We start from the raw sequence: 27,945 nt of genomic DNA, 5'->3' as shown, positions 1-27,945 counted from the left end.
TTTGTTTGTACAAAGACCCAAATTCGCAAGTGTGCCTAGAAATAGCACAGATCTACTCTCCTCAGGCTTATTTTTACTTTTTCAGGATGTTCTACTCAGAGCCTGTAGACTAATCACCTCCCTACTCCCCCTATCTTTTATTCCCCACCCCCTCGAGGAATTTGAAAACGTGTTAGGAATAGTTCTTTGTTTTACTTAAGAATGTGGAAAATTACAGATTATAAGATCTGGATAAGAAAGTAGTTTCTAAAAGCATCTCATGGGAAATCAAAGCGCTTGGCATTCTCAAGCAGGAGAATAAAAGTTGGAATCCCCAAGAGAGAATGGAAAATAAAGATAGAAATATCATTTAACTGGGAAAAATAATTGGAAAGCTAACCTTTCTAGATACTCTTCTAATTGTGAAAGTTGGAAAAGGTGGTGAGACTCAGGATTATCCTGTACTCTGTGAAGACATATAAATTAGCATCTAATTTGTAGGCAAATTCAGGTAGAACATTAAAAATGATAGCATTTTTAACTTCATGAAAAGTATTATAAATTCCACGGGCCTAGAACTTTGGCAGCACTAAAATACAGTTTAATGAGGAAACTTTTGTGAATTCATGTTGTAGCATCTTTGGACGTCTCTCAAGGTGTGGCCTGAAGTATTGTACCCTCTCCTTCTCCATTGAAAAAAAAAACAAACAAATACCTTTTTCCCCCTGTGATCTTTAGTCTTTTGCTGTTGACAAATTTTGTGGCTTCAAAAGGACCATCTCTTCATTTTCCAAGCTGGCGTTTTTCACTCTCACCTTCGATGCATGGCTTTCGTTTTTTCCTTTGCCTGGTTTGGTTCATTAACGTCGGGTTTAGTGGTTCAGCAACTTGATACATATGGAAGACCAACACCTCCCGAACTGACATAATAAAGGTTCAGAATGTAACATTTCACCTCAAGGAAAGTTGGAAATCCCGAAGAGAAGCGGTGGTATCTTTACCAATCACAGTGAAGATGGGAGAAAAAGACAGACCCGCTGCAGAAGTGGGCTGAAGACACCGTCTGCCCCAACAGATCAGGAAAGCCACCTGTTTGTGGGAAGACACTTTAGAGAAAGGAAGGGCCCAGACTACGACTTGGCTTTCAGAAACTGAAGCATCAATTCTCTTTTCCCCCATTTGTTTGGATCTGAGAAGCTGCACTTGGAATTGGTTGGTGGAAGCGGTATGTATGGCCGAAGTGCATTGCTGCAGCTGGTAGCATGAGTGGTGGCCACCAGCTGCAGCTGGCTGCCCTCTGGCCCTGGCTGCTGATGGCTACCCTGCAGGCAGGCTTTGGACGCACAGGACTGGTACTGGCGGCAGCGGTGGAGTCGGAAAGATCAGCAGAGCAGAAAGCTATTATCAGAGTGATCCCCTTGAAAATGGACCCCACAGGAAAACTGAATCTCACTTTGGAAGGCGTTTTTGCTGGTGTTGCTGAAATAACTCCAGCAGAAGGAAAACTAATGCAGGTAAGGACAATTTATTACATTTCACTTTCCATCTGTTCGAATTATGCCTTTCTCCTTTTGTGTCCCAAGCCAAATGCCATGCAAGAGCTTCTGCTGTTTAGTTTTCTGTTTGTTTCCTCTTTTAAAGATAATGCCTTATTGGCATTCTAAAACATCTTGTTTTATGTTAAAGAAGAGACACATAAAATTCCATATTTTAGAAGATCATCTGGTTGTTTTTAACTCAGATATTACATTGCCTCTTTAGATCCACGTAATAAGGCCATTCTTTGCAAGTGATGTATTCCAGACACTATTTTTTGGTAGATTAAATATGCGGATTTCTATTTAATTGACATGAGGATCGTACTTTATATCCTGTTTAAAATCGAAGTGAACACAAAAGAGGTTGATTTTTGAGGTAAAATTGCTATATAACATTATTTAGTTTCATGTGTACAATGTAATAATTTCATATTGTATGCATTACAAAGTGATCACCGCAGTAAGTCTAGTGACCATCTGTTACCATGCACTTGTGAGGAGGTTGTAATGGTCAGCAGCACCCTGAAATTCTAGAACGTCCTTGGAGCATATTTGATCACTGTGTCACTTCTAAATTTCAGTCAAGCTTGAATGCTACGGCAGGCTTTATACCACGTGTAGCACCCTATTGCTAAGCCCAAAATGGAGAGGATTGCATTACAAAATGGACACAAGGTGTAAACTTGCCTCCTTTGGTCTTGTCTACACATAATTTTATTTTTGAAAAAAATTTAATGGTTTGTTTTTTTTTTCCACTGACCCACAAAGCTTTTCAGACATAGTTTCTTAGGCTTTCAGGCTGTGAATTTTGTCTATAATTCATTCATAGCCTACCTTTTTGTATTGAATTTATGAACTGACTGGGGCCATAGCTTTTCATAGACAAATTGTTCATTCCCCATGGTGAACATGAGCCCAAAAGGCTGTATTTTTTTTTACTGTGGCATTCTTGTGTCTTATTCCATAGAATTATGTTCCTTATTGATTAAAATTCACTTTACAAAAGGGCATTTCTTGCTGTAGCTCTTGTGCATAGGTTAAGATGTTATTAAATATGATTTACTTCAGCATTTGGCCTCAGATTTTAATTGTGTGATATGAATAGAACCAAAGATTGTATGAATCCAATTTTTGTCTACTTAAAGAAGGTGAGAAAATTTAACAAATTAAAGAACTCTTCCAAATATGTAATTTTACATATATGATTTTTGGTTCTTCGTGATCATTTTTTAGGCAACATGTTGAAACTGGGATAAGTGAAGTAGAAGAAGAATTAGATGAAATGGAGGGCTTGGCTATTCAGAAAAACGAACAGGCAAAAGGAATGTATCTGGAAAAAATGGCAAAAGAATTTTTAGATAAGAGTCTATTCACTTAATCTGAGTTCTAGGATGGAATTAGGAATATTTAAAAGTTGAACTCACAAATCATTTGACTATAACTGAAAAGGAAACTTTCTTCCTGAGCTTGCCTTGTTGATACCCTGAATCATGAGGTGTATGCTCCATTTTCATTTTTTTCCATAAGTAGTTTTACTACAAAACCCTATTTTGATATTTCTGAGGTCTTTGGAGAGCCATACTCTGTGTCTTATTAATGTCCTGTGGCAGCATGTTCAATGGGTTAATTATATGCTGCATAAAATAGTGTCTTTTATTTTGTGTTGTCTTCTGTTACCATAAGGCTCTGTGTATGCATAAAGGAAAAGGTATATAACAGAGACTAGCTGGCATTCTCTTTGCCATTCATTATTTTACCAATCTTGATCATATCTTTGCTTATTCTACCTTTCTCACTCTGGTAAATCCTGCCAATCTTTTTTTTTTTTTTAATTTTTAGCTATTAACTTTTAAAAATGTTGTTTCTTTACTTTGTGAAGAGGGAATTTCATTGTATCTATTATTTAGCAAGGCTTTTTGTATTTTATTATTGGGTAGTTTACATTATTGGCAATTTTTAGTCTTTACTTTTTCTGTTCACATAAGCTTCTTTTAGGTCATTAATAAATTTGTACACTGGCCTAATATTAATCGCTGGATACTCTCAGTATTGGTCCTGGTTTATTGTCTGTTAATCAATTTTTGATCCACAATAGTAACTGAATTTTCTTAATAACTTCTTAAGAGAGACTTTATTTTAAAAATACAAAACAACATTTTGGATGCTATGCACCAATTTTTCTTTATCTACTATTTGATTAATTCTTTCAAAGAACTCTAGTGTGTTAGGAACACATGGTTTACACTTCTAGAATCCATGCTGTTTGGTCCTTATCAGATTACACGACAGTGGTTAACCAAGCCTTCCTTGTAACTGAAGTTTGTATCTCCTAGATTCGTGCTTTGCTGCGCTTCAGCTTGCTTGATAGATAGCTGTCTCTGGTGCCGCAGATCTGAAGGCATTCTTCTCTGTTGGCCTTGAGGAATTTTAAATAATTCAATGTATCCTTCTGCTATGAATTATTCTAGCTGCCTATTAAGTTTGATTGTCTCCAAAGACGTAGTCAGGCCTTTGTAAAATCAGCGGTGCTCTGCACTAGGAAACGTAAAGGTACAAGAACAGTGTCTTAAAAAATAAGTAGTAGGGGCGCCTGGGTGGCTCAGTGGGTTAAGCCGCTGCCTTCGGCTTGGGTCATGATCCCAGGGTCCTGGGATCGAGCCCCACGTCGGGCTCTCTGCTCGGCGGGGAGCCTGCTTCCTCCCCTCTCTGTCTGCCTGCCTCTCTGCTTGTGATCTCTGTCTGTCAAATAAATAAATAAAATCTTAAAAAAAATTAAAAAAAAATAAATAAATAGTAACCTTGCTGTGGTTTCTGGAATTCCCAGATAGTTTCAGAAATTTTGACATTTCTCTACATTTTGTTCAATTAATCCATGTCAAGGAAACTTTCCAGCTCTCCTAATTCCTTGTCTGTGTCTGGTAAAAAGCACTAAATGATAGTGGTTATAACTTCTTACTGTTTTTATTTTTCATCTGAATATTTATTTTTTTCTCGTGGTTTATACCATTGTTGATGAAAAATGTGCTAGAGCATATGCATTGTCTAACTGTCCTGTCTTCTGGTTTATTTACCTTTTGTCAAGGTTTGTTTCTGTTATTTCTAGTAATATTGTTGTTACCACTTCTATAAATGATTACAGCCCCATTTTCTTTTCCAATTCCTGTTCCTTATTTATAAATGTCACTCAGAAGGACAACTTGAAAACATTTTCTCAAAGCAAAAAAGCAAGAGGATTGTAACCAAAAAATTGCACAAAAGAGGTCAACAGTTCTTTGACGGTCACACTCTTCCTGCTCAGCGGTTTGTCCTGGATTTTCTTAGACTTTAGGATAAAGTTATGATCCAGATTAGAATGTACTGTCCTGAGGCTTCAGACCTACAGTGGCAGCTTGGTGGTTTAACATTGGGCCACTAGCAGTGAACACCTCCTGGACAAATTCCCCCTTGTGCAATGTCTCTGCTTGCCCCTGCACTTACCTATTAGTCAACACGTAGCTGTCCTATTTTGGCCTTTTTGCTTTATTTGTAATCAGGGCCTGGAATGAATTATTTGAGGAGGGAGAGAAATCTTTATAAATAAAAGCTTTGGCCAAAACCAGAGAGAGAATGCTTTAGCAGGTCATTGTTGTCTAAGTGACTACACTGCGACTCAAGGGGCTGGACTTCAGCTCTGACTCTGTCACTATGTAGTTGGGTGATTTGGGACAAGATGATTTTTACCTCTCTAGGCTTTAGATTCCCCATCTGTAAAAATGAGAGATTCAAATATAATAATAGTGCATTGCAAATGTGTGCTGTTCACTTTACATGTATTAGTTCGTTGCCTCCTCATAATAACTTTGTGAGAAAAGTACAGTACTTCTATTCTTCATATTTTACAGATAAGGAAACTGAGACTCAAGGTGTTATTATCTGCCAAGATCATGTGGCTAGTAGGTGGCATAGTTGGAACTTGAACCCTAGAGCCCAGGCTTTTCCAGCTCTAAAATTCTGCACATCAAAGAATGCCACAGATGAACAGAACACCAGTGTGGGCTCTGAATAAATGATTCATTTATTTCCAGACTCAAAAGGCATGAAAATGATGAGTACTGTTTTCTGAGGTTGACCCAGAATACCCAATATCCTGCTAATTTGTAATGATCTCTGTATTCCTTCTGTTTCTCTCATTTGTGTTTCATTTGCAAAGATATTTGTACATCAGAATGTTTATTTAGTCAGTATCTACCTTTTTATGTAACAACTTTTATTACCTTTCTCTTCATTTTATAACAGACCATGGTAGGTTATCTAATATAGGAACCTGACGTCATAAATTTTGAAATAGCATATGCATTGCTTTGCACAAGTTGGGGCTACTTGGAAGCAGAGATTTCAAAGTTTTGGGATTTTGTTTTGAGACAGACTTTAAAAGAAGTATAAATATTCAAGGCACAGTCAACCCTCAGTTACTTATGTTAATGGAGGTGCAGAATATCCAATTAATTTATAATTGACTTTGGAACAGAGTCAGAAGTACACCCTCAAATGGAGTTCCGCTGGGTGCACTAACAATCTTAGGTGCTTGCCTTCTACAGTCCCAGCTCAGAGCCTCTCTTGACTTGGCTTTGTTGTCAGAAGACTGGCACCCAGAGGAGAGAAGGAAGCTACAGAATATGCTTAATGATAATTTTTCAAGTTAAGAAGATATCTCTTTTTCAAGCACCCATCAAACACATTTGTATATGTAATAGTTCTTAATTTCATGTGGAAATCCAGCAAATATTTTGTAAATTTGAATCCATAAATCGCTATGGTTAATAGGAGGCAATAAATGAGCTGTACCTCTGCTATTACACCTGTGAGGCTATTTAATGTTTATTTAGCTGATTCTGGAGGTAGACATTTCCTTGGTTTTTGTAGTAAAGAGTTTGTGTGTGTTGTAATTTTCTTTATGTAAAAGTTGGCCATAGTTTATTATTTTTTTTGATTATTTATTTGTGAGAGAGTGCGAGCAGGGGATTGGGGAGTGGGAGAGGGAGAGAGATTCCCAAGTGGACTCTGTGATGAGCAGGGAGCCCAATGTGGGGCTCGATGTGGGGCTCCATGCAAGGCTTAATCTCATGACCCTGAGCTCATGAGCTGAGCTGAGACCAAGAGTTGGATGTTTAACCAACCGTGTCCCACAGGTGCCCAGCCACAATTACTTTTTACACAATATTAAATACGTTTCTGGGGCTCCTGTTTTTTTTTGTTGTTGTTTTAAGTAGCTCCATGCCAGGCGTAGAGCCCAGTGCAGGGCTTGAACTCACGACTCTGAGATCAAGATCTGGGCTGAGATCAAGAGTCAGACGCCTAACTGAGCAACGCAGCCTCCCATGCTTGTTTTTGTTTTTAATAGAAGGGCTTTTACATTTTATTCACTGGAAAGTGTTGGATCATTCTTTGCCCTTTCCCCCCCTCTTATTCCCTTCAAATTGCTAAGTGCAGTAGAGGAAAAAGATGTTATAAATGAGCACTGTACTATTGTAAATGTCCTCTTAGGAACCAGCATTGGTAGGGTAGGGTATTGTTAGAGAAGAGTGTGGTAATGATGTTCCATTGAATTTACATAGTAGTTTTCTTCCAAGAAGCTTAAAATGATTCATAGATACCCGCAAGCCAAAGAAGAACAAGTAATATTTACTCCATTTTACAGAAAAGGGAACCTAATGGGGGTGAGAAAGCAAATAAATTATTACAAGAACAAAGTTGCACAGTGATGGACCCAATCTGCTTTGCAGGCGATAGATTAGTAATACAATTTTTAAGGTTTCCAAGGATATAGATCTCTCTGGGATCAGTTCTACAGTGTGGAAATTCTAAAAAGCTAAAATATTGTCCAAGGCTGAGATATCTACTCTATTTGGGCCTGTGTTGCTCAGCATGATGATTCAGTTAAAAAACTGTTGGTCAAATGGTTTACCAACTTTATGTCTCAAAAAGCCTTAAGAGCCCGTGCTCTGATCTTCATTCATTGTTCTTTTCCATACTATTATTGGGGCAAGAGCCAAAGTCTTTCCAACAACCTATAAGGCCCATCAGGATCTGCCTGGTGCCCTGACCTTTTACTTCCTCTCCCCTCACTCTGCCTTAGTCACTCTGACTAAGGACTTGTCATCCGTCAGGTAAGCCAGGCATACCACCACCTCAGGGCCTTTCCACTTGTTAGTCCCAGTTAATACCCCAGGTATTTTCTTCTTGTAGTCTCTCAGGTGTCACCCCCAAGAATCAAATACACTTTCTCAGTGAGGCCTTCTTAGACTGTCCTATTCTGAAGGGCTCTTCCTATTCCCTCCTGGGCTCATATTCTCCATCCCTGCTTTGTTTTTCTTTATAAACATTGCCATGTGACATGGTAATATTTTATTTCTATACTCATCTCTGTCCCCTCAGTGGAATATGAGCTCTGTGAAAGTAGGAACTTTTTGTCTCCTTAGTTCAGAGACGTATTCTTGGGAGCGGTGCCTTTGTGTACTTAGTGCCTCAGACATAATAGGTACACAATAACTATTTATTGAATAAATGTAAGGAACATGATGGTGGTGCTGAGTAACTCTAATAGCTGGGAGATAACTTTAGGATGAAACAGATTTATTTATGTTATTCACATTTTAAGTATACTATGAGGTCAATTATTTTGAGTGCTTTGGGTTTGATATGACTTGCTCTATTCCTTTATTCCTCTGACTTATGGACAGCATAGCATCTCCTTGATTGCTGCTTCTAAATTGTAAACATGGCTATAATCAATATATTTGAGGTGCTTCTTTACACAGCATTTATTTGGTTTAATAGATAGCTCAGCCTCCGCTTTTTAGGAAATTCTGATTTTTGAGGAAAGATATATTGGGGTACTACTTTAAATCTGTGATTTTAAGATATTGGCACACTTATTTTTTTTTTTTAAGATTTTATTTATTTATATGACAGAGAGAGATCACAAGTAGGCAGAGAGGCAGGCAGAGAGAGAGGAAGCAGGCTCCCTGCTGAGCAGAGAGCCTGATTCGGGGCTTGATCCTAGGACCCTGAGATTATAACCTGAGTGGAATGCAGAGGCTTTAACCCACTGAGCCACCCAGGCGCCCCTATTGGTGCATTTCTAAAGGACCTCACCTTCTTAGTCCTTAAGCTTATGATTTCCAATTCTGGTTTTAAGATACCCTAACACAGTGATTAAAAAAAAAAAAAAAAAGATTTATTTATTTGAGAGAGAGAAAAAGCACAGAGGGAGAGGGAGAGGGAGAAGAAGACTCCCTACTGAGCAGAGAGCCCGATGTGGGACTTGATCCTAGGATCCTGAGATCGTGACCTGGGTCGAAGGCAGATGCTTAACCGACTGAGCCAACCAGGCGTCCCAACACAGTGATTTTTAAATCTTTTTTTGGTGTCATAGTCTCCTTTGAGGATTTGAGAAAAGTTGCTGACCACATGCACTTAAAATACAATTTTACCTAAAATCTCAGTGAATTGAGAGGGTCTTTGACATACAGGGATCTAAGGACTCCAGACTAAGGCCTGCTATCCTAGAAGAATCCATTATTTCAAGAAACAATACCAAATTCTCAAACTGAATCTACCCTCAGCTTACTTAATTTGAAAAGTGTTTGCATAGGGGCGCCTTGGTGGCTCAGTTGATTGGGCAGCCAACTCTTGATTTGATTTTGGGTGGTGGCATCGGGGTCCTGGGATTGAGCCCCTGTCGGGCTCTGTGCTCAGCCTAGAGTCTGCTTGTTCCTCTCCCTGTCCCTCCCTCTGTTCATGCACACCCTCTCTCTCTAAAATAAATAAAATACCGGGGGGAAAAATGTTTGTATATATTACTTGAAGTCAAATAGACAACAATATTATGGTTCAGTTATAAGAAGGTTGTCTTGACCTAAGATGACCTCAGATGTTAAAATTGGTATATGAGAAGGATCTGCTTATGTTGATTTAGCAAAGGAATTGTGCTCTCCAAATATTAAGTGGAACTGCATCAATTCAAGAAATGCTTACAACCCTTTCATTATGGTGTTTTCACTGAAAGGTCCATAAGAATAAAGGATATTTTACTAATTTGTTTCAATATAAGTAGAACAATATGTGTCTGTTTGATTACTAAATTCAAAAAACAGAGGCTGTGAAACTAACTTTGGTTACTTTCTGGGTTTTTTTTTTTTTTTTTCTATCCTTTACTCTCTACTGCTTTCCCTAGAGTAGAATTCCTTGGGCCCTTAAATTTCTATTTGCTATAATGGAAAACTTTGTATCTTTAAAAAGAAAATGTTTATTGTTGCTTGCTTGTTTGTTTTTTAAAATATCAGATAAGCTACTTTAGCTACTCTAATTTTTTTAAAGATTATTTATTTATTTGACAGAGAGAGATCACAAGTAGACAGAGAAGCAGTCAGAGAGAGAGAGAGGGAAGCAGGCTCCCTGCTGAGCAGAGAGCCCAATGCAGGGCTTGATCCCAGGACCCTGAGATCATGACCTGAGCTGAAGGCAGAGGCTTAACCCACTGCCACTTAAGGCAGCCCCTTAAGTTAGAGGTTTTTTGAGAGTTATAAACACAGGCACACATTTTTCTTGGGGACAGGAAATTAATTTATTAAGAAATTATGACCCCTGGAATTTGAAGTGGTGGTAGTTGTTCAAGATGGCAACATAACTATCTTCAAGACCGCTGTTTGTTTTTTTAAAAAATCTAGGATACTTCTGTTACGATGGAAAGCAACCATAATACAACTGTAATTTAAGAAGTATATTCAGTTATCATGTGCCTACCAATTTTATGTGTGCTTATATATCAAAAGGGTACTCTTATGCAGATATAAATATATGATTGGAAAATACTATTGCTGTTGTTATTTCTGTAGAATAATTTGGATGAGACTGAAGGCTTTATGTTTTATGCCTATTGATCTTGCTCTTTCCTAAAAATTGATTATGGATTCTCATTCTTTTTTCCCTAAACCATTTTGTCCAGAAAGAAAAGAAAAATCTTTTATGTAATTCAAGTTTCAGGTTCTTTCACTTTTGTATCTTCTGCTTGGAACCATGTTGGTATCTGAATTTACAGTTCTGTGGCCAAGATGTTTTAACACTTTGTGAGGGACTTTATTGGACTTATACTAGAATTAAAGCCTATTCAGTTTCCCCTACCTAGGGTAAAATACAGGGCAGGCTCTTCCACTTGTAAAATATAATCATCAAATTTCAAGCTAGAAAAAACACCTAATCCAATCATTTCATTTTACAGATGAAGAAATAGAGAGATTAGTATCTTGCCAAAGAGCTGCCAGTCTACTGCCATATCTTACTGGCCAGCATTTTTAGCAAACCGTATTTATTTTAAACTTTTTTGGGGTCATTGCAGGGAGATTAAAAAGCAGATGTTGGCAGAGATTTTTCCCTGGAGCATTTCAGTAAGAAGGTATTACAGATTGCCATAGGGTCTCTTTCCTCTTTGATCCCTAATCAACCAGAAGGCATACTTTAAAATAAGTAAAGAAAGAAAAAATCCCTTGCCATACCCTAGCATTACTTTACATGGTGCATATGTTTTTTATTCTGCTGTAGGTACCCTGTTGATATTCTGTTGTAGATAGCCTGGACTGTCTCCTCAAAGCGTGAAAAACTTTTTATGAAATCTATGCCAAGAATCTTACTGAGACTGGGGGCTGCACCCGAGTCTCTCAGTGTTTTAAAATGTGGATCTCCTGCTGTGTGCCAAATGCTGTGATAGTTGTGACAGCTGTGATAGGTCCAGAAGGAATACGAAGAACAGCACCCTAGTCTAGTCCTACTGAGGAAAATAGCAGACGACAGTACGAGATAAATGCCAAGCAAGAGGTGTAGGCATGGATGCATTAGAATGTGAGTTGGATTCTCTCGGGAGTCTTTCAAATGACTGTACTAGTTCTGTTTCATCCCCTAGGACTGAAGAAAAAACAAACAAAAAGCCCATAAGATTTTAACCCACGCAACTGCAAGTAGCTTCAAGCTGCAGGACAGCTACAAGCCAGTCATACCTTCTACTAATGTTCACTGTTGTCAGTTAAATATGGGCTATAATATTGCCTGTATAAATATTCCTGTATGTATAAAAACTCATTTGTAGCATTTTCTTTCCTTTTTTTTTTTTTTAAAGGTTTTATTTATTTATTTGACAGAGATCACAAGTGGGCAGAGAGGCAGGCAGAAAGAGAGGGGAAGCAGGCTCCCCACTAAGCAGAGAGCCCAATGCGGGGCTCGATCCCAGGACCCTGAGATCATGACCTGAACCAAAAGCAAAGGCTTAACCCACTGAGCCACCGAGGCACCCCTGTAGCATTTTCATTAGAATTTCAAATAAACACTGTGGTTTTCTTCTCAAATTGCAAACTTTCAAAAATGTACAAGATATTCCTGTTAAGTTGTAAAATTAAAGCAGAAAATTTAGCTTTTAAACAGAATTCAGCATATTAGGAGATCTGTTTGAATTGAGAATCTTAGTAGCTCAATTATAATTCTTTACAAACTGCATAAAAGAAGAAATAAATACTAAGACTATGTAGAAGGTGAATACTATTTGAATATCATCCCTATTCAGCAAAATTTGTTCCTAATACCAATGTATTAAAAAATTACTGAGTATTCATCCATATCTGTTATTTCCATTCTCTTATTCATTTATTTGACAGACAGAGATCACAGATAGGCAGGGGACAGGGGGGAAGCAGGCTCCCCACAGAGCAGAGAGCCCAAAGTGGGGCTCGATCCCAGGGCCCTGAGATCATGACCTGAGCTGAAGGCAGTGGATTTAACCCACTGAGCCACCCAGGTGCCCCTATTTCCATTCTCTTAAAAGTATTGTGACTTTAGTAAATTATGAGGGAGATAGACATGAACTCTAGAAAAATCTGCGGGTCTGCTGTGATGACAACAGTGAGCTTTTACCTGCTCTGAAGTTAGTAAACATATGGTTATACATCATATATTTTTATCACCATTAGAAACCATGTGGAATTTAGTTGTCCCCTTTGGGTATATGAAAAGTCCATAGGTGCCTTATGACCATTTAAAAAGTAAGAGTAAGTCACATAACCTATATCATCTCTTGGGGTACAGTTGGTAGAGTAACTAAATAATCTGAAGATTCTGGGGCACCTGGGTAGTTCAGTCAGTCACACGCCTGCTTTTGGCTCGGGTCATGATCTTGGGGTCCTGGAATCGAGCCCCGCATCAGGCTCCCTGCTCAGCAGGGGATCCTGCTGTCCCTCTCCCTTTGCCCTTCCCTCTGCTCATGAGCACTATCTCTCTCTCTCTCTCTCTCAAATAAATAAAATCTTTAAAAAATATATCTTTAAGATCCTTTCTAGCTCTAAACAGAGTTTATGTTTACTGTAGAAACAGACTTATTACAAAGTGACATGTAATGTGCTTATTTATTTCTTTTCCTTGAGATAAAATGTGTTTGGTAAGTAGTACAAAAAATCTCACCAAATTCCTTAAAGTCACACAACAAATTGTTAGCAAAATGAAGCATCAGAGTCAAGGGTACTCCCAGTCCCCTTGTCCAGTACTGTCTTTACATTCAGTTAAAGCACACAAAAATGAGTTTTTCTCTGGAGATAAATATTTTAAAATATCTGCAGTGGCTGGAGGACCCTTATTCTAAATTCTTCATTGAGGTGTCTCAGTGACCAAGCCACACTGACTTCAATCATGAGCCTACATCTAAGTGAATCTGAACCTTTGGAAAGGCTTGGCAAAGCCGTAGATAACCTAGAGCCAGTCTGGGCCATAGCAGTAAAAGGATAATGTGTCTGATTCTAAAATACTTTGTGAAGTTGAATTATCAAAGAGAAGTTGAATAATTACACTAGAAATAAGGATTTAAGAGCAGCTGGTAGGTGTTCATGTGTGGTGCTAAGGGATAGGGCTCTGGTCTATACGCCTCTGGAGGCATCTGAGAGGAGTGGAGATGGGGCCATCTGATTAGTAACTATGCCTTGTTATTAAACCGTGACTTTCTGCATTGTATATCCCTCAGAGTTGGAAAACTTCCGCTGGCAAAAAAAAAGAGAAGGGCTGCCGTGCTGTTGCTGAGGGCCATCCAGTAGACACAAAAGCGCCTTCTTACAGGCCTGCAGCAGGGGCAGCTTGTACAGGCAGGCCCGTCCTCTCAAAGACTGGGAATCGATTCTTTCCCCAGGGGGTTTCCAACTAGTTTGCACTTCAGAAAAATCTTTTCTTTCTCCTGCTGTTCACGCCCTGCAAAGAATTTTCTTCCAACCAAAGAAATTGTTTTATAGTCAAAGATCCTTGTCCTTAGTTGTTGGACATCAAAAAAAGTTTGGAGGAGACTGGGGGATTATATGAGCGCCTAGAATTTATTTTGAATGCAAACTCGCAACATTAGTAAGTCCTCCTAAAGAATATACTCATCTCAGAGTTGGGAAAGAACCTAGTAGAACTTAAGTGTGTATTCCTCCTTGGTTGGATGTACCCCAATAAGCTAGCTACAAATGAGATGGATAGCTCTATCTGGACTTAATTCCTGTATGTTTGGTTCTTGAGGTTCTTACTGGAAGAGGGACCATTACACTACCTGCCCCTTTCAAACCTGATATGGGGAAACATGAGGATCTACTCGTCAACTTGAAACAACCAAAAATCTTTTTTAACCTTCAATACTTCAACTTTTGGGGAATTTGGGGTTTCTCCCAGGGCCGTTGATGATCTCACCAATGTTGGGAGCCACATTCCCTGCATTCCCTGCTGTTTCCAAGGTGTGGATGATGTCATTTTCTCTCACAAAGGAAAACCTCAGCACCCTGAGGGCCTGAACTCAGGTCTTGGCAGGTAAATGAAGGAGGAACTTAACTTCTGGATTTAAACTGTTTGATTGACTCCAGCTTAAAGAGACACAACCATGCTAAATACTAGCTTCACAGCCTCATCTCTGGGGCCTGAATAGACCAATTATTGTTCAGGGAGAATAAACACTACAACTTTAAGATATCATTTTCTGGATCAGAACAATGATTAATATTTTGGTTCTTGCAGTTGGGACATTTATTGGCTGTTGTTCTAAGAGATGATGGCTCCTTCTTAAATATCCTCTGAATCCGTGAATTTTTCCAAGCTTTTCTGAGATCCATTTATGCATTATCTGACTTTCCTTCCTCAAGGAGATTAACAACAACAAAAACAAGAATTAGAAAAAATAAAGTGATGGATAGGACAGATTTAGGCCGAGTTATGCCCTGGACAAAGTACATTCTTGTTATTTTAATCTTGGCTCTGTGGTTATGAACAGAAGAGACTATTTGGTCTAGGAGACGTCCAATCTCTTCTGTCCCTTCACTGCAACCACAAAGCAGTGGTTGGAAATAGAATTCCAGGAACACCAAAAATGCTCACAGTTTCCAATAGTGGCAGCTCCAGTGCCCCCACAAGGATTCTTTGAGCACTCTTCCTCACTGCCTTCTTGTGGTATCCTTGTGGTTGGGAGCCTACATCATCAATCACAAAGGCTTGCCCTGAAGACAAACCTGGTAGAAATGTCAGTTGTCTATCTTTGCCACCAAAAACAATCCTTTATATTTTTATTCTGTTCTAAACTAATATGCTCTAGGTTTTTAGAGAAAAGACAGTTTCTTTGAAGGAATCTTCAACTGACCATTCTCACAAAATTTTAAGAGCACGAGTTTGTACTAGGAAAGTAAGTCAGAATGTGCGAGCTAGACAGGATTTGCCAGAGGTTTTTACTCTGCTCAGCAGTGTCAGATTAACTTGCCTATGTTACTCCTATGCAGGTATACAGTTACACTTTGGGTTTTTTGTTTTGTTTTGTTTTTTATACTAAGAGTATATGGGTAAATTCACTGAAATTTAAGAATGTCCCTTTTAAAAGTTTATAAAGGGGAGTAGGGAATTGAACTGTAAGGGAAGGGCCTAACCTGCAACCGTTCATTATCATAATCTTATTTCTCCTGAGTTGATGTGTACTTGAACCAAATTAATAACATTACATGAAATGCCCTAGTTTTTTCCAGCAATATCAATCTTAAAGGCGTGGAACAGGACTTGGCATTTTGTTTCCATTTTTATTGTTTTGTTTTCTAAAGGGAAGTTTGAGTTGGAGCCTATCTGGCAGGATTCCATGCTTCTACCAAACCACCTGTCCTGGCAGAGACAATGGAATCAAAAGTCAAGTTCTTTATGACTGCACCTGCCTTGTAAGTGCTGCCAGAAGATCTAATTTTTCTCCTGTAGCCAAGCTCTACCCAGAAACCATAGTATTTGGCACCCAAACAGTGGGCGCATACACCTCAAAACATGGGTGTCCCAATTTTAGGAGAACGAGTACTGGTTCTCCGTTGACTTCTAAGGTGTTCTTTTGCGTTATATTCAACGATTATTTTACTGTTTATCAAATGGAGGAGATGTAGCTTTCTGGTTCACTGGTTTTCAAGATTTTTTGGTCAGAATCTACCAAGGATGATGGATCACTTGGTAATTTATTATTTAGAAAAGCATGAAGGAGAATAGGATCTACTTAAAAGAGATCAGGAACATTATCTCCAAAGTCAGAACACCATGTAGTGTTTTCCAGAGAAGACGCTACCATTTCTTCCTGCCTCTTCCATTTCCCAGAAATATACGCTACCCTGTGGGTCACCAGTTGAACACACTCTGATTAAGCGATTGTTTTGGAGGCTATCTAACTTCCTTGATGAGGACGTTTTCCTTTTGAATTATCAGAGTGTATCTTGGGTTCCCTTAGGGCAGAGTTACTTCATTGTGTCCTAACTTGATGTATGACTCGAGGCCTTCTGGCCTAAGAACATAATTTCTGTCACCAATCAGATAGTTGAAAATAATATGCTCACCAAATAGTGATCTTTACACAGTATTCCCATATAATGATATAATAATAAGGCATAAAGCGTGTTCTAAAATGAGTAACAACATCCTTCAGTGAACAGAGCTCTCAGTAGTCTTGTGTTTTGTTTTTCGTAACTATTTATTTATTTTAGAGAGAGAGTGTGTGGGTGCACAGAGAGGTGGGTGAAGAGGGAGAGGGAGAGAGACACTTAAGCAGACTCCACACTGAGTCCTAACGTGGGGCCCGTTGTGAGCCCAACGTCAGGCTTGATCTCATGTCTGTGAGATCACAACTCTGAGATCACCACCTGAGCCAAAACCAAGAGTTTGATGCTTTATCTACTGAGCTACTCAGGCACCTCAGTAGTCGTGTGTTTTAATCTCAGTTCTGATCCTGGAGGAAAAATCCTTAACTTGTTTGAGCCTTGTGTCCTCATGAGTAAAATGAGGATAATAGGTACCTGGGTGGCTCAGTTGGTTAAACATCCAAGTCTTGATTTTGGCGCAGGTCATGATCTCAGGGTCGTGAGACTGAATCCTATCCTGGGCTCTGTGCCAGGTGGAGTCTCCTTCTCTCCCTCTCTTTTCCCCTTTTCCTCTGCCCCCCCGCCCCTACTCACGCTTGTTCTCTCTCAAATAAATAAATAAATCTTCTAAAAAATAAAATAAAATGGGGATAATAGTAATAGTCTGCCAACCTGAAATGAAATGAGAATTGTCTTTGAAATTGCAAATGTTAAGGTATTGTTATTATTAATAGTGATTAGATTTGAGCTCTTTCTCATTCACCTAATTACTGTAAGAAATATTAAGTTTGAGGGTTATTGATTTAAGCTCAGTTAACTTATTTTAATTCAATGTGGCATTATCCTAAAATACGCAAGAATAAGACTATTTCTGTTTTTTAATGTAGCTAAAAAGACAATGCTTTAGAGTCAAAATTTTGTGGGCCAAAGGGCAGACGAAATGTTATCATACTGTAGTAACAGGTAGCCTTAATGGCTTAGAGAATGACTAATGGCATGTGGGTCCTAGGGTCAGAACTGAAGTTCTGTTTCTGCCTTGCTTGTGCCATGGTGAATCACTTGCCCTCCCTGGACCTTTGTACATGTTACTGGTCTATACTGCTGAGCCCATTAGCTTCTTTCCAGGGTCAATGAGGTAATCACTGACACAACACAAAACAGCTACTTTCCTCAGTTTTTACTACTCAAGAGTCGGAGGGATCCTAGAACCATATTACCTATCCCTCTTACATTTTCCCTTTTTGAAATTTTGGAGTATCCTTTTAATTGCTGTTGCCATGAAACAGTGGCTCAGAAAGCAGAAGCTCTCACCTTCCTGTGTAGCTTTGCAGCTGCGTTCTAAGGGATAGAAGGAAAGGCATTCAGGGCTGTGAAGGGAACTGATTTACACAGTTCATTATACTCGCGCTATGCTGGTCCCAACATGTTGTTCTTTGAAGCTCAGCAGATAAGTTTCTCTAGCCTGCTTGGAAATTACCTCACAAGGCCCTGAGACTCCGAGTTCCCCATCTGAGAAGTATTAGATCAAAATGAGAGGGGTGCCTGGGTGGCTCAGTGGGTTGGGCCTCTGCCTTTGGCATGGGTCGTGGTCTCGGGGTCCTGGGATTGGCCCCTGCATTGGGCTCTCTGCTCGGTGGGGAGCCTGCTTCCCCCTCTCTCTGCCTGCCTCTGCCTGTTTGTGATCTCTGTCAAATAAATAAATAAATTCTTTTTTAAAAAATTGAAAATAAGCAGTTTCAGTCATAGCATCTATCCCATATTAGTAGCCCAGAAGTCATTTTTAGGTAGATATCCTTTGAGGCATCTCAGAGACTGATTTGTGCAGTATGGAAAAAATCTGTATTCCACACTGTAACTTTACCTGTTTGAAGTCTCTCCCCCAAACAGGTAAATAATGGGATAAAGGTAATTATGGGTTTTCTCATCTTTTCTACTTACCTGTTCCTTGTTGTGATTAAACACACATAGCTTATAACTCTTTTAGAAACAAACTGAATTGCCGTTATTACCCTTTCAACGCTTGCATGGTATTATAATCCATTTCAATCACAGTGTGACATAGTGGGAGAAGGTAGAAGGGGCTAATGTTTTCTCCTGTATTGGTTTTGGGAAGAGTCCTTCTCTAAAGGTACTTCTTGAGGAAATCTTTTTTCTTCCCAAGGCCTAATAGAGATTAGTGAGAGACGTCTGCAAAGCATTTGAAGCTCTTTGAAATAAAGGCATGGATAAACACTCAGTATCATTGTTATTATCATTAAAAAGGAAAGCCCAGCATGTGATGTTTTGGGTCACTTCCAGCGGGCTTTTTTGATGTCTTTTTTGATGATGATTTCTTTTTTGACCTTTGCCTCTTGATATCTTTATACATTTATTGACACTGTTGGACAACGTCTTGAGATGCTAAGTAAGAGGCTGTTAAGAGTGAAATGTCTGCTAGCCTCCATTTCTATGGGTGGAATGTCTCAAATGTGTTTAAAGTATATAGTTCAGGGGTACCTGGGCCATCGGGGTAAGTGTCTGCCTTTGTCTCAGTCATGATCTCAGGGTCCTGGGATCGAGCCCCATATCAGGCTTCCTGCTCAGTAAGGAGTCTGCTTTTACCTCTGCCCCCGCTCTGACTCGCAGGTGCTTTCACACTCTCTCTCTCAAATAAATAAAAATCTTTGAAAAAAAATAAATAGTTCAGGTTTCTGTCCTTGGATACCTTTATTGTTCATGTCTGGTAATCTTGGTGGCAAACGTAGTTTAATATCTGAACACTGAGTTTTTATTTCCAATTCTATTCTTTGCCGAGTTTTATAGGAAAAATTTCACCAGCTCAAATAAATACCAAATAACTTGGGATATCCATCTGTGTTCCATTTATGAGTTAGAGATAAATTAAAAGGAAGAAGCAGATATAAAGGATCTAAAAAACAAATATTATAGGAACTCCCTAGGGGCACCATAATAAATTCTGTACTTCAGAATGTAAATTATTTCATGCCAAAAATGATCATAATGATGTCCTTATACCAAAGATACCAAATAAAGGCTAAATATGTTCGATTATAATGTAATGAGGCAGGAAAATGTAGCAGTACATTTTAGAAAGGCTTTCTATGGTACAGATTAAATTCTAAAACACTTCCTTCTGGTCCTTAGCTAAATAAATCAATACTTTTATTTTGTGCCTTCTGTAGTCAAGAACTTGTGCTAATCAAAATATTCTCTTCCCTGATTGGAAGGTATATTTAAGAATTGAGTAGAATTAATACTCAATTTCTTTTTTTAATGCTGTTGGTCCTTCCTTTTGAGTTTGTGGGGTTGCTACATGTTCCATTAAAAAAAAAAAAAGAAAAGAAAGGCAACTGTAGCTGATGAGTTATTTGTTTTAGATTTTAAATGGTTATTCTACAATAAAGTTTGCTTGTATACACACATATATTTTCCCCTCTAGCTTTTCAGTGAGTTGAGTTTGTTTGGTTTTTTTAATCCCCACCTCAATTTTTGCATCTCTACACACACAAATTTGTGTACTTCTGAGCTTAGCTTTTACCAAAGAAAGGTAAAGTAAGAAAAAAAACCGTGGAAAATATTCATCAGAACCAGAGAGTCTATAGGAAATCAGATAGGAGGATAGAATACATTAGGCCAACCACTATAGAAAAGTATTTGAAATTACCATCATGTTTAGCAAAAGCAACCACCCTGAAACTACTAATAATGGTAATAATATGTGTTTGTAGACACATGAAGGATTGAAAATGAGGGTTTAGATTATAATGAATAATATATATTAGATGTAAATAACATTGTATATGCTATATGTAGAATATATATTCACAGTATACATAGAACACATATATGGAATATAGACTATATGTACATATTCTAAATACTTATTTTTCCATCCTTTGAGGGAAGCTACTCCTCTATGCAAACCGTGGACCGGTCTCTGGAAATAGTTGCCTTTTGAGACCCTAAAGTCAAATTATTTATCTGGCTTTTGAAATTTTGCCTGTTGAGAGAAAGGATAGTCAGAGGCAAAATGGACAACCTTAGGACATCCCCCCCTCCCCCGTGTTCTTTTCCCTGACACTGGCTCTTCCACCCATAATTTCAGTTAAATTTACTTAGCAGAAAACGATCAATTCTAACCTCAAACTGATGTCTTTTGCTCTGTTTCAGGCTTGTCTCAGATTCAGCGTGTTGGAGCTGGCTTTCTTCTCTCTTGTTAATTTCTGCTCCCTCACCTCTCCCTGATTGTGTAGACTGCCTCTCTTCTTAGGAATTTTTACCATGATGGCTCAGTCAGTTAAGAATCTTGACTCTTGATTTCGGCTCAGGTCATGATCTTGGGTTGTGGTTGCTTAAGATTCTCTCTCTCTCCTTCTTCCTCTTACCCTCCCCACTCTTTAAAAAAAAAAAAAATTTTTTTTTTTCTTTTTCTAACCAACATAATGGTCCTTCTATGATGTTTCTCTCATTTTCATTTTGGGGGTCATTTAAAATAAAAAATCTGTGCTCACTGTCAAAAGTCTCTTCTTACTGTGAAATTTTGCTATCACTTTTGTATCCTCCATGTCATATTGGTCTTATTTAGGTTGGGATTTTGATGAAGTGGCCTGTTCCTTGGCATGTCATGTAGTGCACCAGATTCACTGTACGTGTTCACTCATAATTCTGTTGAATGAGCTGGTGTGTTGCTGCTTTTTTCATCTGGAGACCGTGTTCCGCAGGCCATGTTAACAGGCGACTGCACGTCGGGTTACGTGCTGACAGCTCTGTCTTCCCTCAGAAGAGATCCTTTTTTCCTCCCTATCAAATAAAAGCTTAGATTTTAGAGAAAATTGCAAAATACATCAAATGAAAGAGAAGAACTGAAATCACAGCATCTGTGGTTTTCTCTATCTTTAATGGGAAAGCAGCTTCCTCAAGAATTTTTTTGTAATATGTTGATGAAATGTTTATAGTCATCCCTTTACAGTTTGTTTAGAGAGTAGTTTCTAAGAAGCAGTTCCTGCATCATCTAGAAAACTTTTAGCTGGAGAAACCACATTTCTTTTCTCAAGCGGCAGAACCGGTCTTTTTTTTTTTTCTTTTTGAGTTTGTTTAATACTTGATCTTTATGGTGAGGGACTAAGTTACATGATCTTCCTACCAAAAGAATGTTTCTCAGATTTTTGTGTTTTATAGTTTTCTGATTTCATTGTCATCAGAGGTTTACTTGTCAGGGAGGTGTGAATATCTTCTAGCAGTTCAAGTGTGCACAGTAATAAATGGTCTTTCATAAAGAAGGAGTAACTTCATGCTATTGATCTGATAATAGGTTTGGATGCACCTTACCAGGGGTCCAGAGCTTTGATCAGAAATTACTGAGTCATGTGTATGTTTAAAGCTAGGGAATTTACCAACACATTACATCGCCTCATATTGATAATGCTCTTTCCACAATCTTTGGGTAGGTGGGTCATGCTATGACAGACCATTTGGCTGCCTTAAAGCCATTACCTTATATTTTTCTTCAAAGGAATTTCAGATCCTGTTTAATATTTGCTACTTTTACTGTGTAGTGAAGGCAGAGAGGTTGTAGTAAAAATCTTGTGAAGAAGGAAATTGGTGTTTCTTATCTATTTTACATATATTGTCAATCTGTCCAAGTAAGCTGATTACATGGAAAACTGATAAGGAGCTGTGTTTCCTTCTTGATATACTTGCCTGCCCAGAGGCATGTCCCCCCCGGTGGAGAACCCTGCGGTAGAGTGTAGGCCCTCTAGATAATGTGGAATATCTGCCAAATAGCTGAACCATCGTGCCTCCGTCCATTTGCACAACCTGAAGGGGAGAGGAGGTGGGAGGATGAAAGAGGGCCATCTCCCTACCCCCAAGACTCCTAAAGTTCAAAGACACAGCTGGTGTTCCAGTGGAACCCACGCATCCGGAGCAGTCCAGTGGCTAGAGAGATAACATGACAGCCTTCCTGATATCCTCCAAAGTACTCATTTCCTGGCCCTTGACCTTCCCTGGGAATCATCTCCTCAAGTCCTTCAATCCTTTTGTTGGCCTGCTTTGAACCTCTTGTGTATTAATCTCTTTCACAAAGCCAGGGCTGTAAGCAGTGGATAGTGAGTCCTACACATGGACTCTCAGCCGCCCCATATGAGGAGGATAGTTGAACCGTCTTGTTTCTGCATGAATAAAACTGTAGGGGCACCTGGGTGGCTCCTTTGCTTGAGCATCTGATTTTTTATCTTGGCTCAAGTCCTGATCTCAGGATCATGAGATTAAGCCCTGTGTTGGACTCCCTGCTCAGTGGGGTGTCTGCTTGAGGATTCTCTCTCCCTCTCTCCCTCTGCCCCTCCCCCCACTTGAGCTGCTCACTCTCTCTAAATAAATAAATAAAAATAAAAATCTTTAAAAAAATTAAAAACTGCAATAGCATCATCCTCTGAGTTCTTGTACACTTGACTTCTGTTTCCCAAATGATTTTCTAAATTATTTTCATTTGTACAATATCCAATGCTTTACTTCTTTTCATTCTATCTGATATTAAGTCATTGCTAACTATCTATACAGAGAGGCTAGATGCATCTTCTTTTCCTTCTTTGAAGCTATTTTCTAGAAGATTATGGGGCCAAATTCTAAGGGATTATCTGGAATTTCTTCATAAAATTCAACATCAACTGATAAGATTTACTTTTGTAATTTTATCTCTCAAGCTTACCACTGAGTCATAGTCTTTCTACGGTTTCAGTGCGAACAAGATTTTGATTTTATTCTTTTTTTTTTTTTTTTTGTATTCTAAAAATCAAACTGATCTCTATCTAATCTTATCCCAGGAGAGAAGAGTATCCCCATATAGATAGTAGTCAACTCAACAATATCTAATTGTGTTTCTAGTCAGGCCTTGTGCAAGTAAATGCACATGGGTTGTGGTCTGTTGTAGAAAATATAAACATTACAACAAGTCTCAAAATCAGGTCAGTTTCCTAATATATACTGCAATCAAAATAGTAACAAGTTCACCCCCACCTCAAGGTAGATAGTCTGAAGAATTATCTTCTAACATGATGTCCCGTCCCCCATTGCATGGGGCAGGCCACCAGCTGCTCCATATTAGCAACATGGCTCAGCAAGTTAGGACTGGAGAATAAAACAACCATATCCAGTTGAGGCTGCAAAGAAAATTCAAGGAGACACAATGTAATAATGATGATTATATTCATATATGGAGAGAAGGAGATGAATTACATGCATTGTCCCCAAATTTTCTTGTGAGAGCGTTTTATGATAAGTTATATGATGTCTATTCCCTCATCAGGCCACGTATGGAAATAAAAAAGCCATGTAACCCTTCCTTAGCCTTTGAAGGCAGGTATTGCTCTTGGAGAGATTTGTAGTAATGATAAGAGCTCTGGAGTGAATGTGCAACTGTCTTATATATTGACTTTAGATTTATAAGGCTTAGTTGCCAGGGCTGCCATTTACTCCACTTCCAGATGTATTCAGGGGCCAATAGGTACTTAATAAAGAAATAGGAGAAACTCCCTGCCATCTTCCTTTGTCGTCCACAAGTTAGCACAGAGTTAAGTAATAACTGGACTTGGTGTCCTCTGGCTTGAGTGCTCTTTAATATTTGCTGCCCCCAGAAAGACTTTCTGGCATTCTTGGTGTGAAGTCTCTTCTGCAGTCATAAGCTAGCCAGTTCTCCATGATATGTCACGATTAACTGTATTTGTGTGAAAACCAGTGTGATGAGGCTCACACTGATGGAATTTGATATCTTGAGACTCGCCTCTGTCAAGAGGTGTCTTCACTGCTTCCCCTAACTTTATTTACTATCATTTTGAAGTCTCTAATTCTTTCTTAGTCTCGAGATGATGTTCTTTTTCAACTTCTGTATTGCTCTCAGAAAGCACAATCTCCTTCCCCACACCCTCTGCATGCTGCCCCATAGTAAACCCAGCCTCGCGGATCTGATGTCTTCGGGGTGTCTATTTCCCATGGCAGCACAGATTTCTGCTTCACTTCAAGGGTCTTGTTTCCCTCCTCTCATCAACTCTAGCTGTCAGTCAGCAGCGAAGACTTACTTACCCACCCCTCCCAAACTGCTCCGGGAGGAATCCGGTTCTTCTGGCCTCAGTGCTGACCTTGACCCTTTCCCCAGTCCTGAGCAGTCCTGGAAACTCTGCCCCCCTCAGCACCTAATTCATGCCTGATACTCTAACTTTCTTGCCCTGGCCTCAGGAGAGAGAGCACATTCTGAACACTCCTCCTTTTGTGTCGGCATCTCTGTGAGGTGCTTTGGAAGGACTCCAGCCAGGCATGGAAGGGCTCTTTGATAATATCTGACGGGTGGGTAAGAATTTCGGGCACCTGGCCAAGATACACATAGCCTGTAATCGTTAACTCAGTCTGTAAACAGTTCAAACGGCACTGAGAGGCCGTCAGTTATTACATTAGAAGAGGCCTTTCATCTCTCTTGCCTAGAAGCCAGGCGTCCAGCATTGGCCCCCACTGTGGCGATGGGAAGCACGGGGCTATGTGCAGAGCCACCAAGGCCCGAGTCGCACAGGGCCATACAATGGAGCCTGCTCCGACTGACTGACTTCCAAACTCTCAGCATTGGAGCCATAATGAAATCATTCATTTCCTTTTGTTCTACACCTGGCTGATGCTGGAAGGAAAAAAGAAAAAAAGATAGAAAAGAAAAGAAAAAAAAAAGAAAAGGAAAGAAAACCTTGACCAGGAATAAATAGTGGGGAAGAAATTATCATCAGAGATTGGAAATTGCATTTTCCAGCTCAATTTTCCTACCCACATCTGTGTTCTGAAACCTTTACAACCTCACCACTGACATTTTTATTTTGTTCCTTTGCTCCAGACTGAATCCAACTTTGGTCCTCAGTATACACTATGTCCCCCATTAGCTTTACAGTTACTCGGTATCACTGGACCCTAAGTATAAGGCACAGTGCTGGGCCCTGATAACAGACATCCTGCCTCAAGGTGCTTACTAATTGAGACCTTAAGATAATACTAGATATATTCTAGAGATAACTACCACCATGAGAGTTTATAACAAGTGCCAACTAAGGCATATGATGAGTTTCTGTGGGAATTCGCAGTAAGGAGAAAGAAAAGCAATGTGAGCAAGAGTGATTAGGGAAACTCCTTTCCACGTCTGTGAGAAATCTTACATTCCGTCCTTTTCTTTCTATTAGTTTCTTTTCTTTTGTATTTCTAACCAATTTTCTTTTGTCTTTATCATTGCTAATTTTGCTAGCAATATTGACTGTTCCAGACATAGAGTAAATGGAGTCGTTAACCCTCTTTTAGAATTTTTCTGATGAACAGAATTTTGCAGAGGTAGTTACGAGACCTGCCTGCCCATGGGGCGTTCTGCCACCAAACGCAGCTGACTCTATGCATCTTGATTGCAGAAGACCCTTTCCTGATGAATATTTTTAAAGTTCAGATTAGTTTTAAGGCTGTCATTGCTGAAGCACTTTATGGTACATAGCACAGAGCAAAATTTAGAGTAGGCCATAGGTTTTAGGCGAACGAGAGGAATAAAATCCTATACTCATTGTATTCAAGGTGAGCACCAAAGCCCCAGATTTTGCCCCTTATTCCAGAATCCCAAATGTGAAGCAGCTAGATTCTTTTTCTCTACAAAACAGTATCTTAACACTTGCCTCATGTACTTCAGCTGAAGAAAAAGGATTCAGCCAGAATACATTCTTCCCGCTAAAAGCTAGGGTGGTGGCAGGAGCTGCATTATGTCGTCAGCTAGACTGGGGCCCTCATGATGTAATTAGTTAGAAAGCTCTGATCCCGGGCCTCTCTATTTACTTTGTTTCATTTCCATTTTTCTGGATTTCTGGATCACGCTTTCATCCCTTTCACATATTTTAGGGTTTGCTTCTGACTTGCTATCCAAGTTTCCTTTGCTGATTCTGAATGTAGCTTTAGGCGAGCATGAGTAAAATAGAAGAGGAGGTATGGCTTGAGGACGTGCAACCTTGTATTCACCCTGTGTTCTGCTTCTGATTTACCCATCTGCTGAGGACGAGCCCCTTCTGTGGTCCAGGACGACTACACTTGCCCCTAATTCATAGAAAAAAAAACAGCTCAGTCTTTAAAAAAAGAACTCAAGTCCTTTAGAAGAAAACGGGCACTAGAGAAAACAAATCCAAGCCTCTCTACCATTTGCTCAGTATTATTTGTTCATGGTAAACAGGAGAGTGGTTATTTGAGAGGACGTGTTAAGTCACATTTATACAGTAGAATTGTAGAAATACAAAATGTATAAGGTACATACACAAGGAAGCTTTGTGGCTGCTATCTGATCCACCCAGTTCAATGCCCTGGCTAATTCTGAGGTCATTTACAATAAGGTTTAACAGGAGGAAGCAGTGGAGAAAGGCCCTGCTCTTCTACTCAAATGTAGTCTGTTTTTTGGGAAATGATCATTCTTCAATTTTGGCTTCTCATCCCCACTGTTTTCCTTATGCATGTAGTAAGGCAACTGCCTACCATCATTTTGGTCCCTCTAGATCAGTTGTCCCAGATTTTAAGGTATATCAGAGTCAGTTTTAGCAAGCTTATTAAAACACAGATTGCTGGGCCCTACCCCGAGGGTTTCTGATTCCATATGCCTGAAGGGAGGCCAGAAAATATGCATGTGTAACCAATTCCCAGGTGATATAGATGCTGCTGAGTCTTGGGGACCAAATTTGGAGACCCACTGCTCTAGATTACCGCCTCCTTTGTAACGATGAAGACTTTTAACAGAGAGCTACAGCATCCCACCTGCACTGACTGAAGTCACTGTGGCTTTAGGACCTGAAGTGAACACTTGGTGATGAGAGAATTTGTCCTACTTGCAGGGCAGTGGCCTGGAGGTGAAACCCATTTACTTACAGGTCCCTGGCAGCTTACTGACTCTCTCAAGCAGCAGCAGGTAGCTTGTGGGAGCTCCCTTTTAGAAAAACTACTAGCTGACGTACAGAACTAGCAATAGGACTATAAGGAGAATGAAACCAACACTTTTGGTTAGCTTCTGTATCTTCCTCAGAGAGAAAACTCCAAGGTTGCCTTGACTTTAGGGGTTCTCATTTTTCTTCTCTCCACTTCCCTGAGTCACAGAAAATTTTGGGTTGTACACGAGATGATTTTAGAAGCTAAGTGAGGGGAATTTCACTCTCCCAAGACAGACTACATAGGTGGGACTAGTTCAAACAAACCAATAAGCAGGAGCTCTGCTTTTAATTGGATTCACTGATGTAGACATTGTAGCTTTTTCTAACTCAATATTTACAATGTTAGCACAATAGGGCTGTAGCTGAAGACATAAACAGGATTTAGCAGATTTATATCTCCAGTCCTATCCTTTCACTCAAACTTTGATTCTTATTTCAAATTGCCTATAGGATTTAAATGTTCATCTCTAATTCAGTATTTCCAAGAGTCAATTAATTTTCCCTGTGCAAAATTAACTTCTTCTTCCAATATTCTTCTTTGGGTTGATGCAATTCCCACCC

The 27,945-nt window shown here is 39.3% G+C and overlaps 1 protein-coding gene across 1 annotated transcript in view; it reads left to right on the top strand.

Moving 5' to 3' along the window:
* The window catches only part of RNF43 (ring finger protein 43), a 64,023-nt gene that overhangs the window by 789 nt on the left and 35,289 nt on the right, over nucleotides 1-27,945 (top strand). The window contains exon 2 of the mRNA XM_059378818.1: nucleotides 615-1,493. Within this exon, the coding sequence (XP_059234801.1) occupies nucleotides 1,242-1,493 (252 nt within the window). The 5' untranslated portion in view covers nucleotides 615-1,241. The remainder of the gene's footprint in view (nucleotides 1-614; nucleotides 1,494-27,945) is intronic.

This window comes from Mustela nigripes, chromosome 16, assembly GCF_022355385.1.
Source record: "Mustela nigripes isolate SB6536 chromosome 16, MUSNIG.SB6536, whole genome shotgun sequence".
Lineage (NCBI taxonomy): Eukaryota > Metazoa > Chordata > Mammalia > Carnivora > Mustelidae > Mustela > Mustela nigripes.
This window is presented reverse-complemented; position numbering and strand designations above follow the sequence as displayed.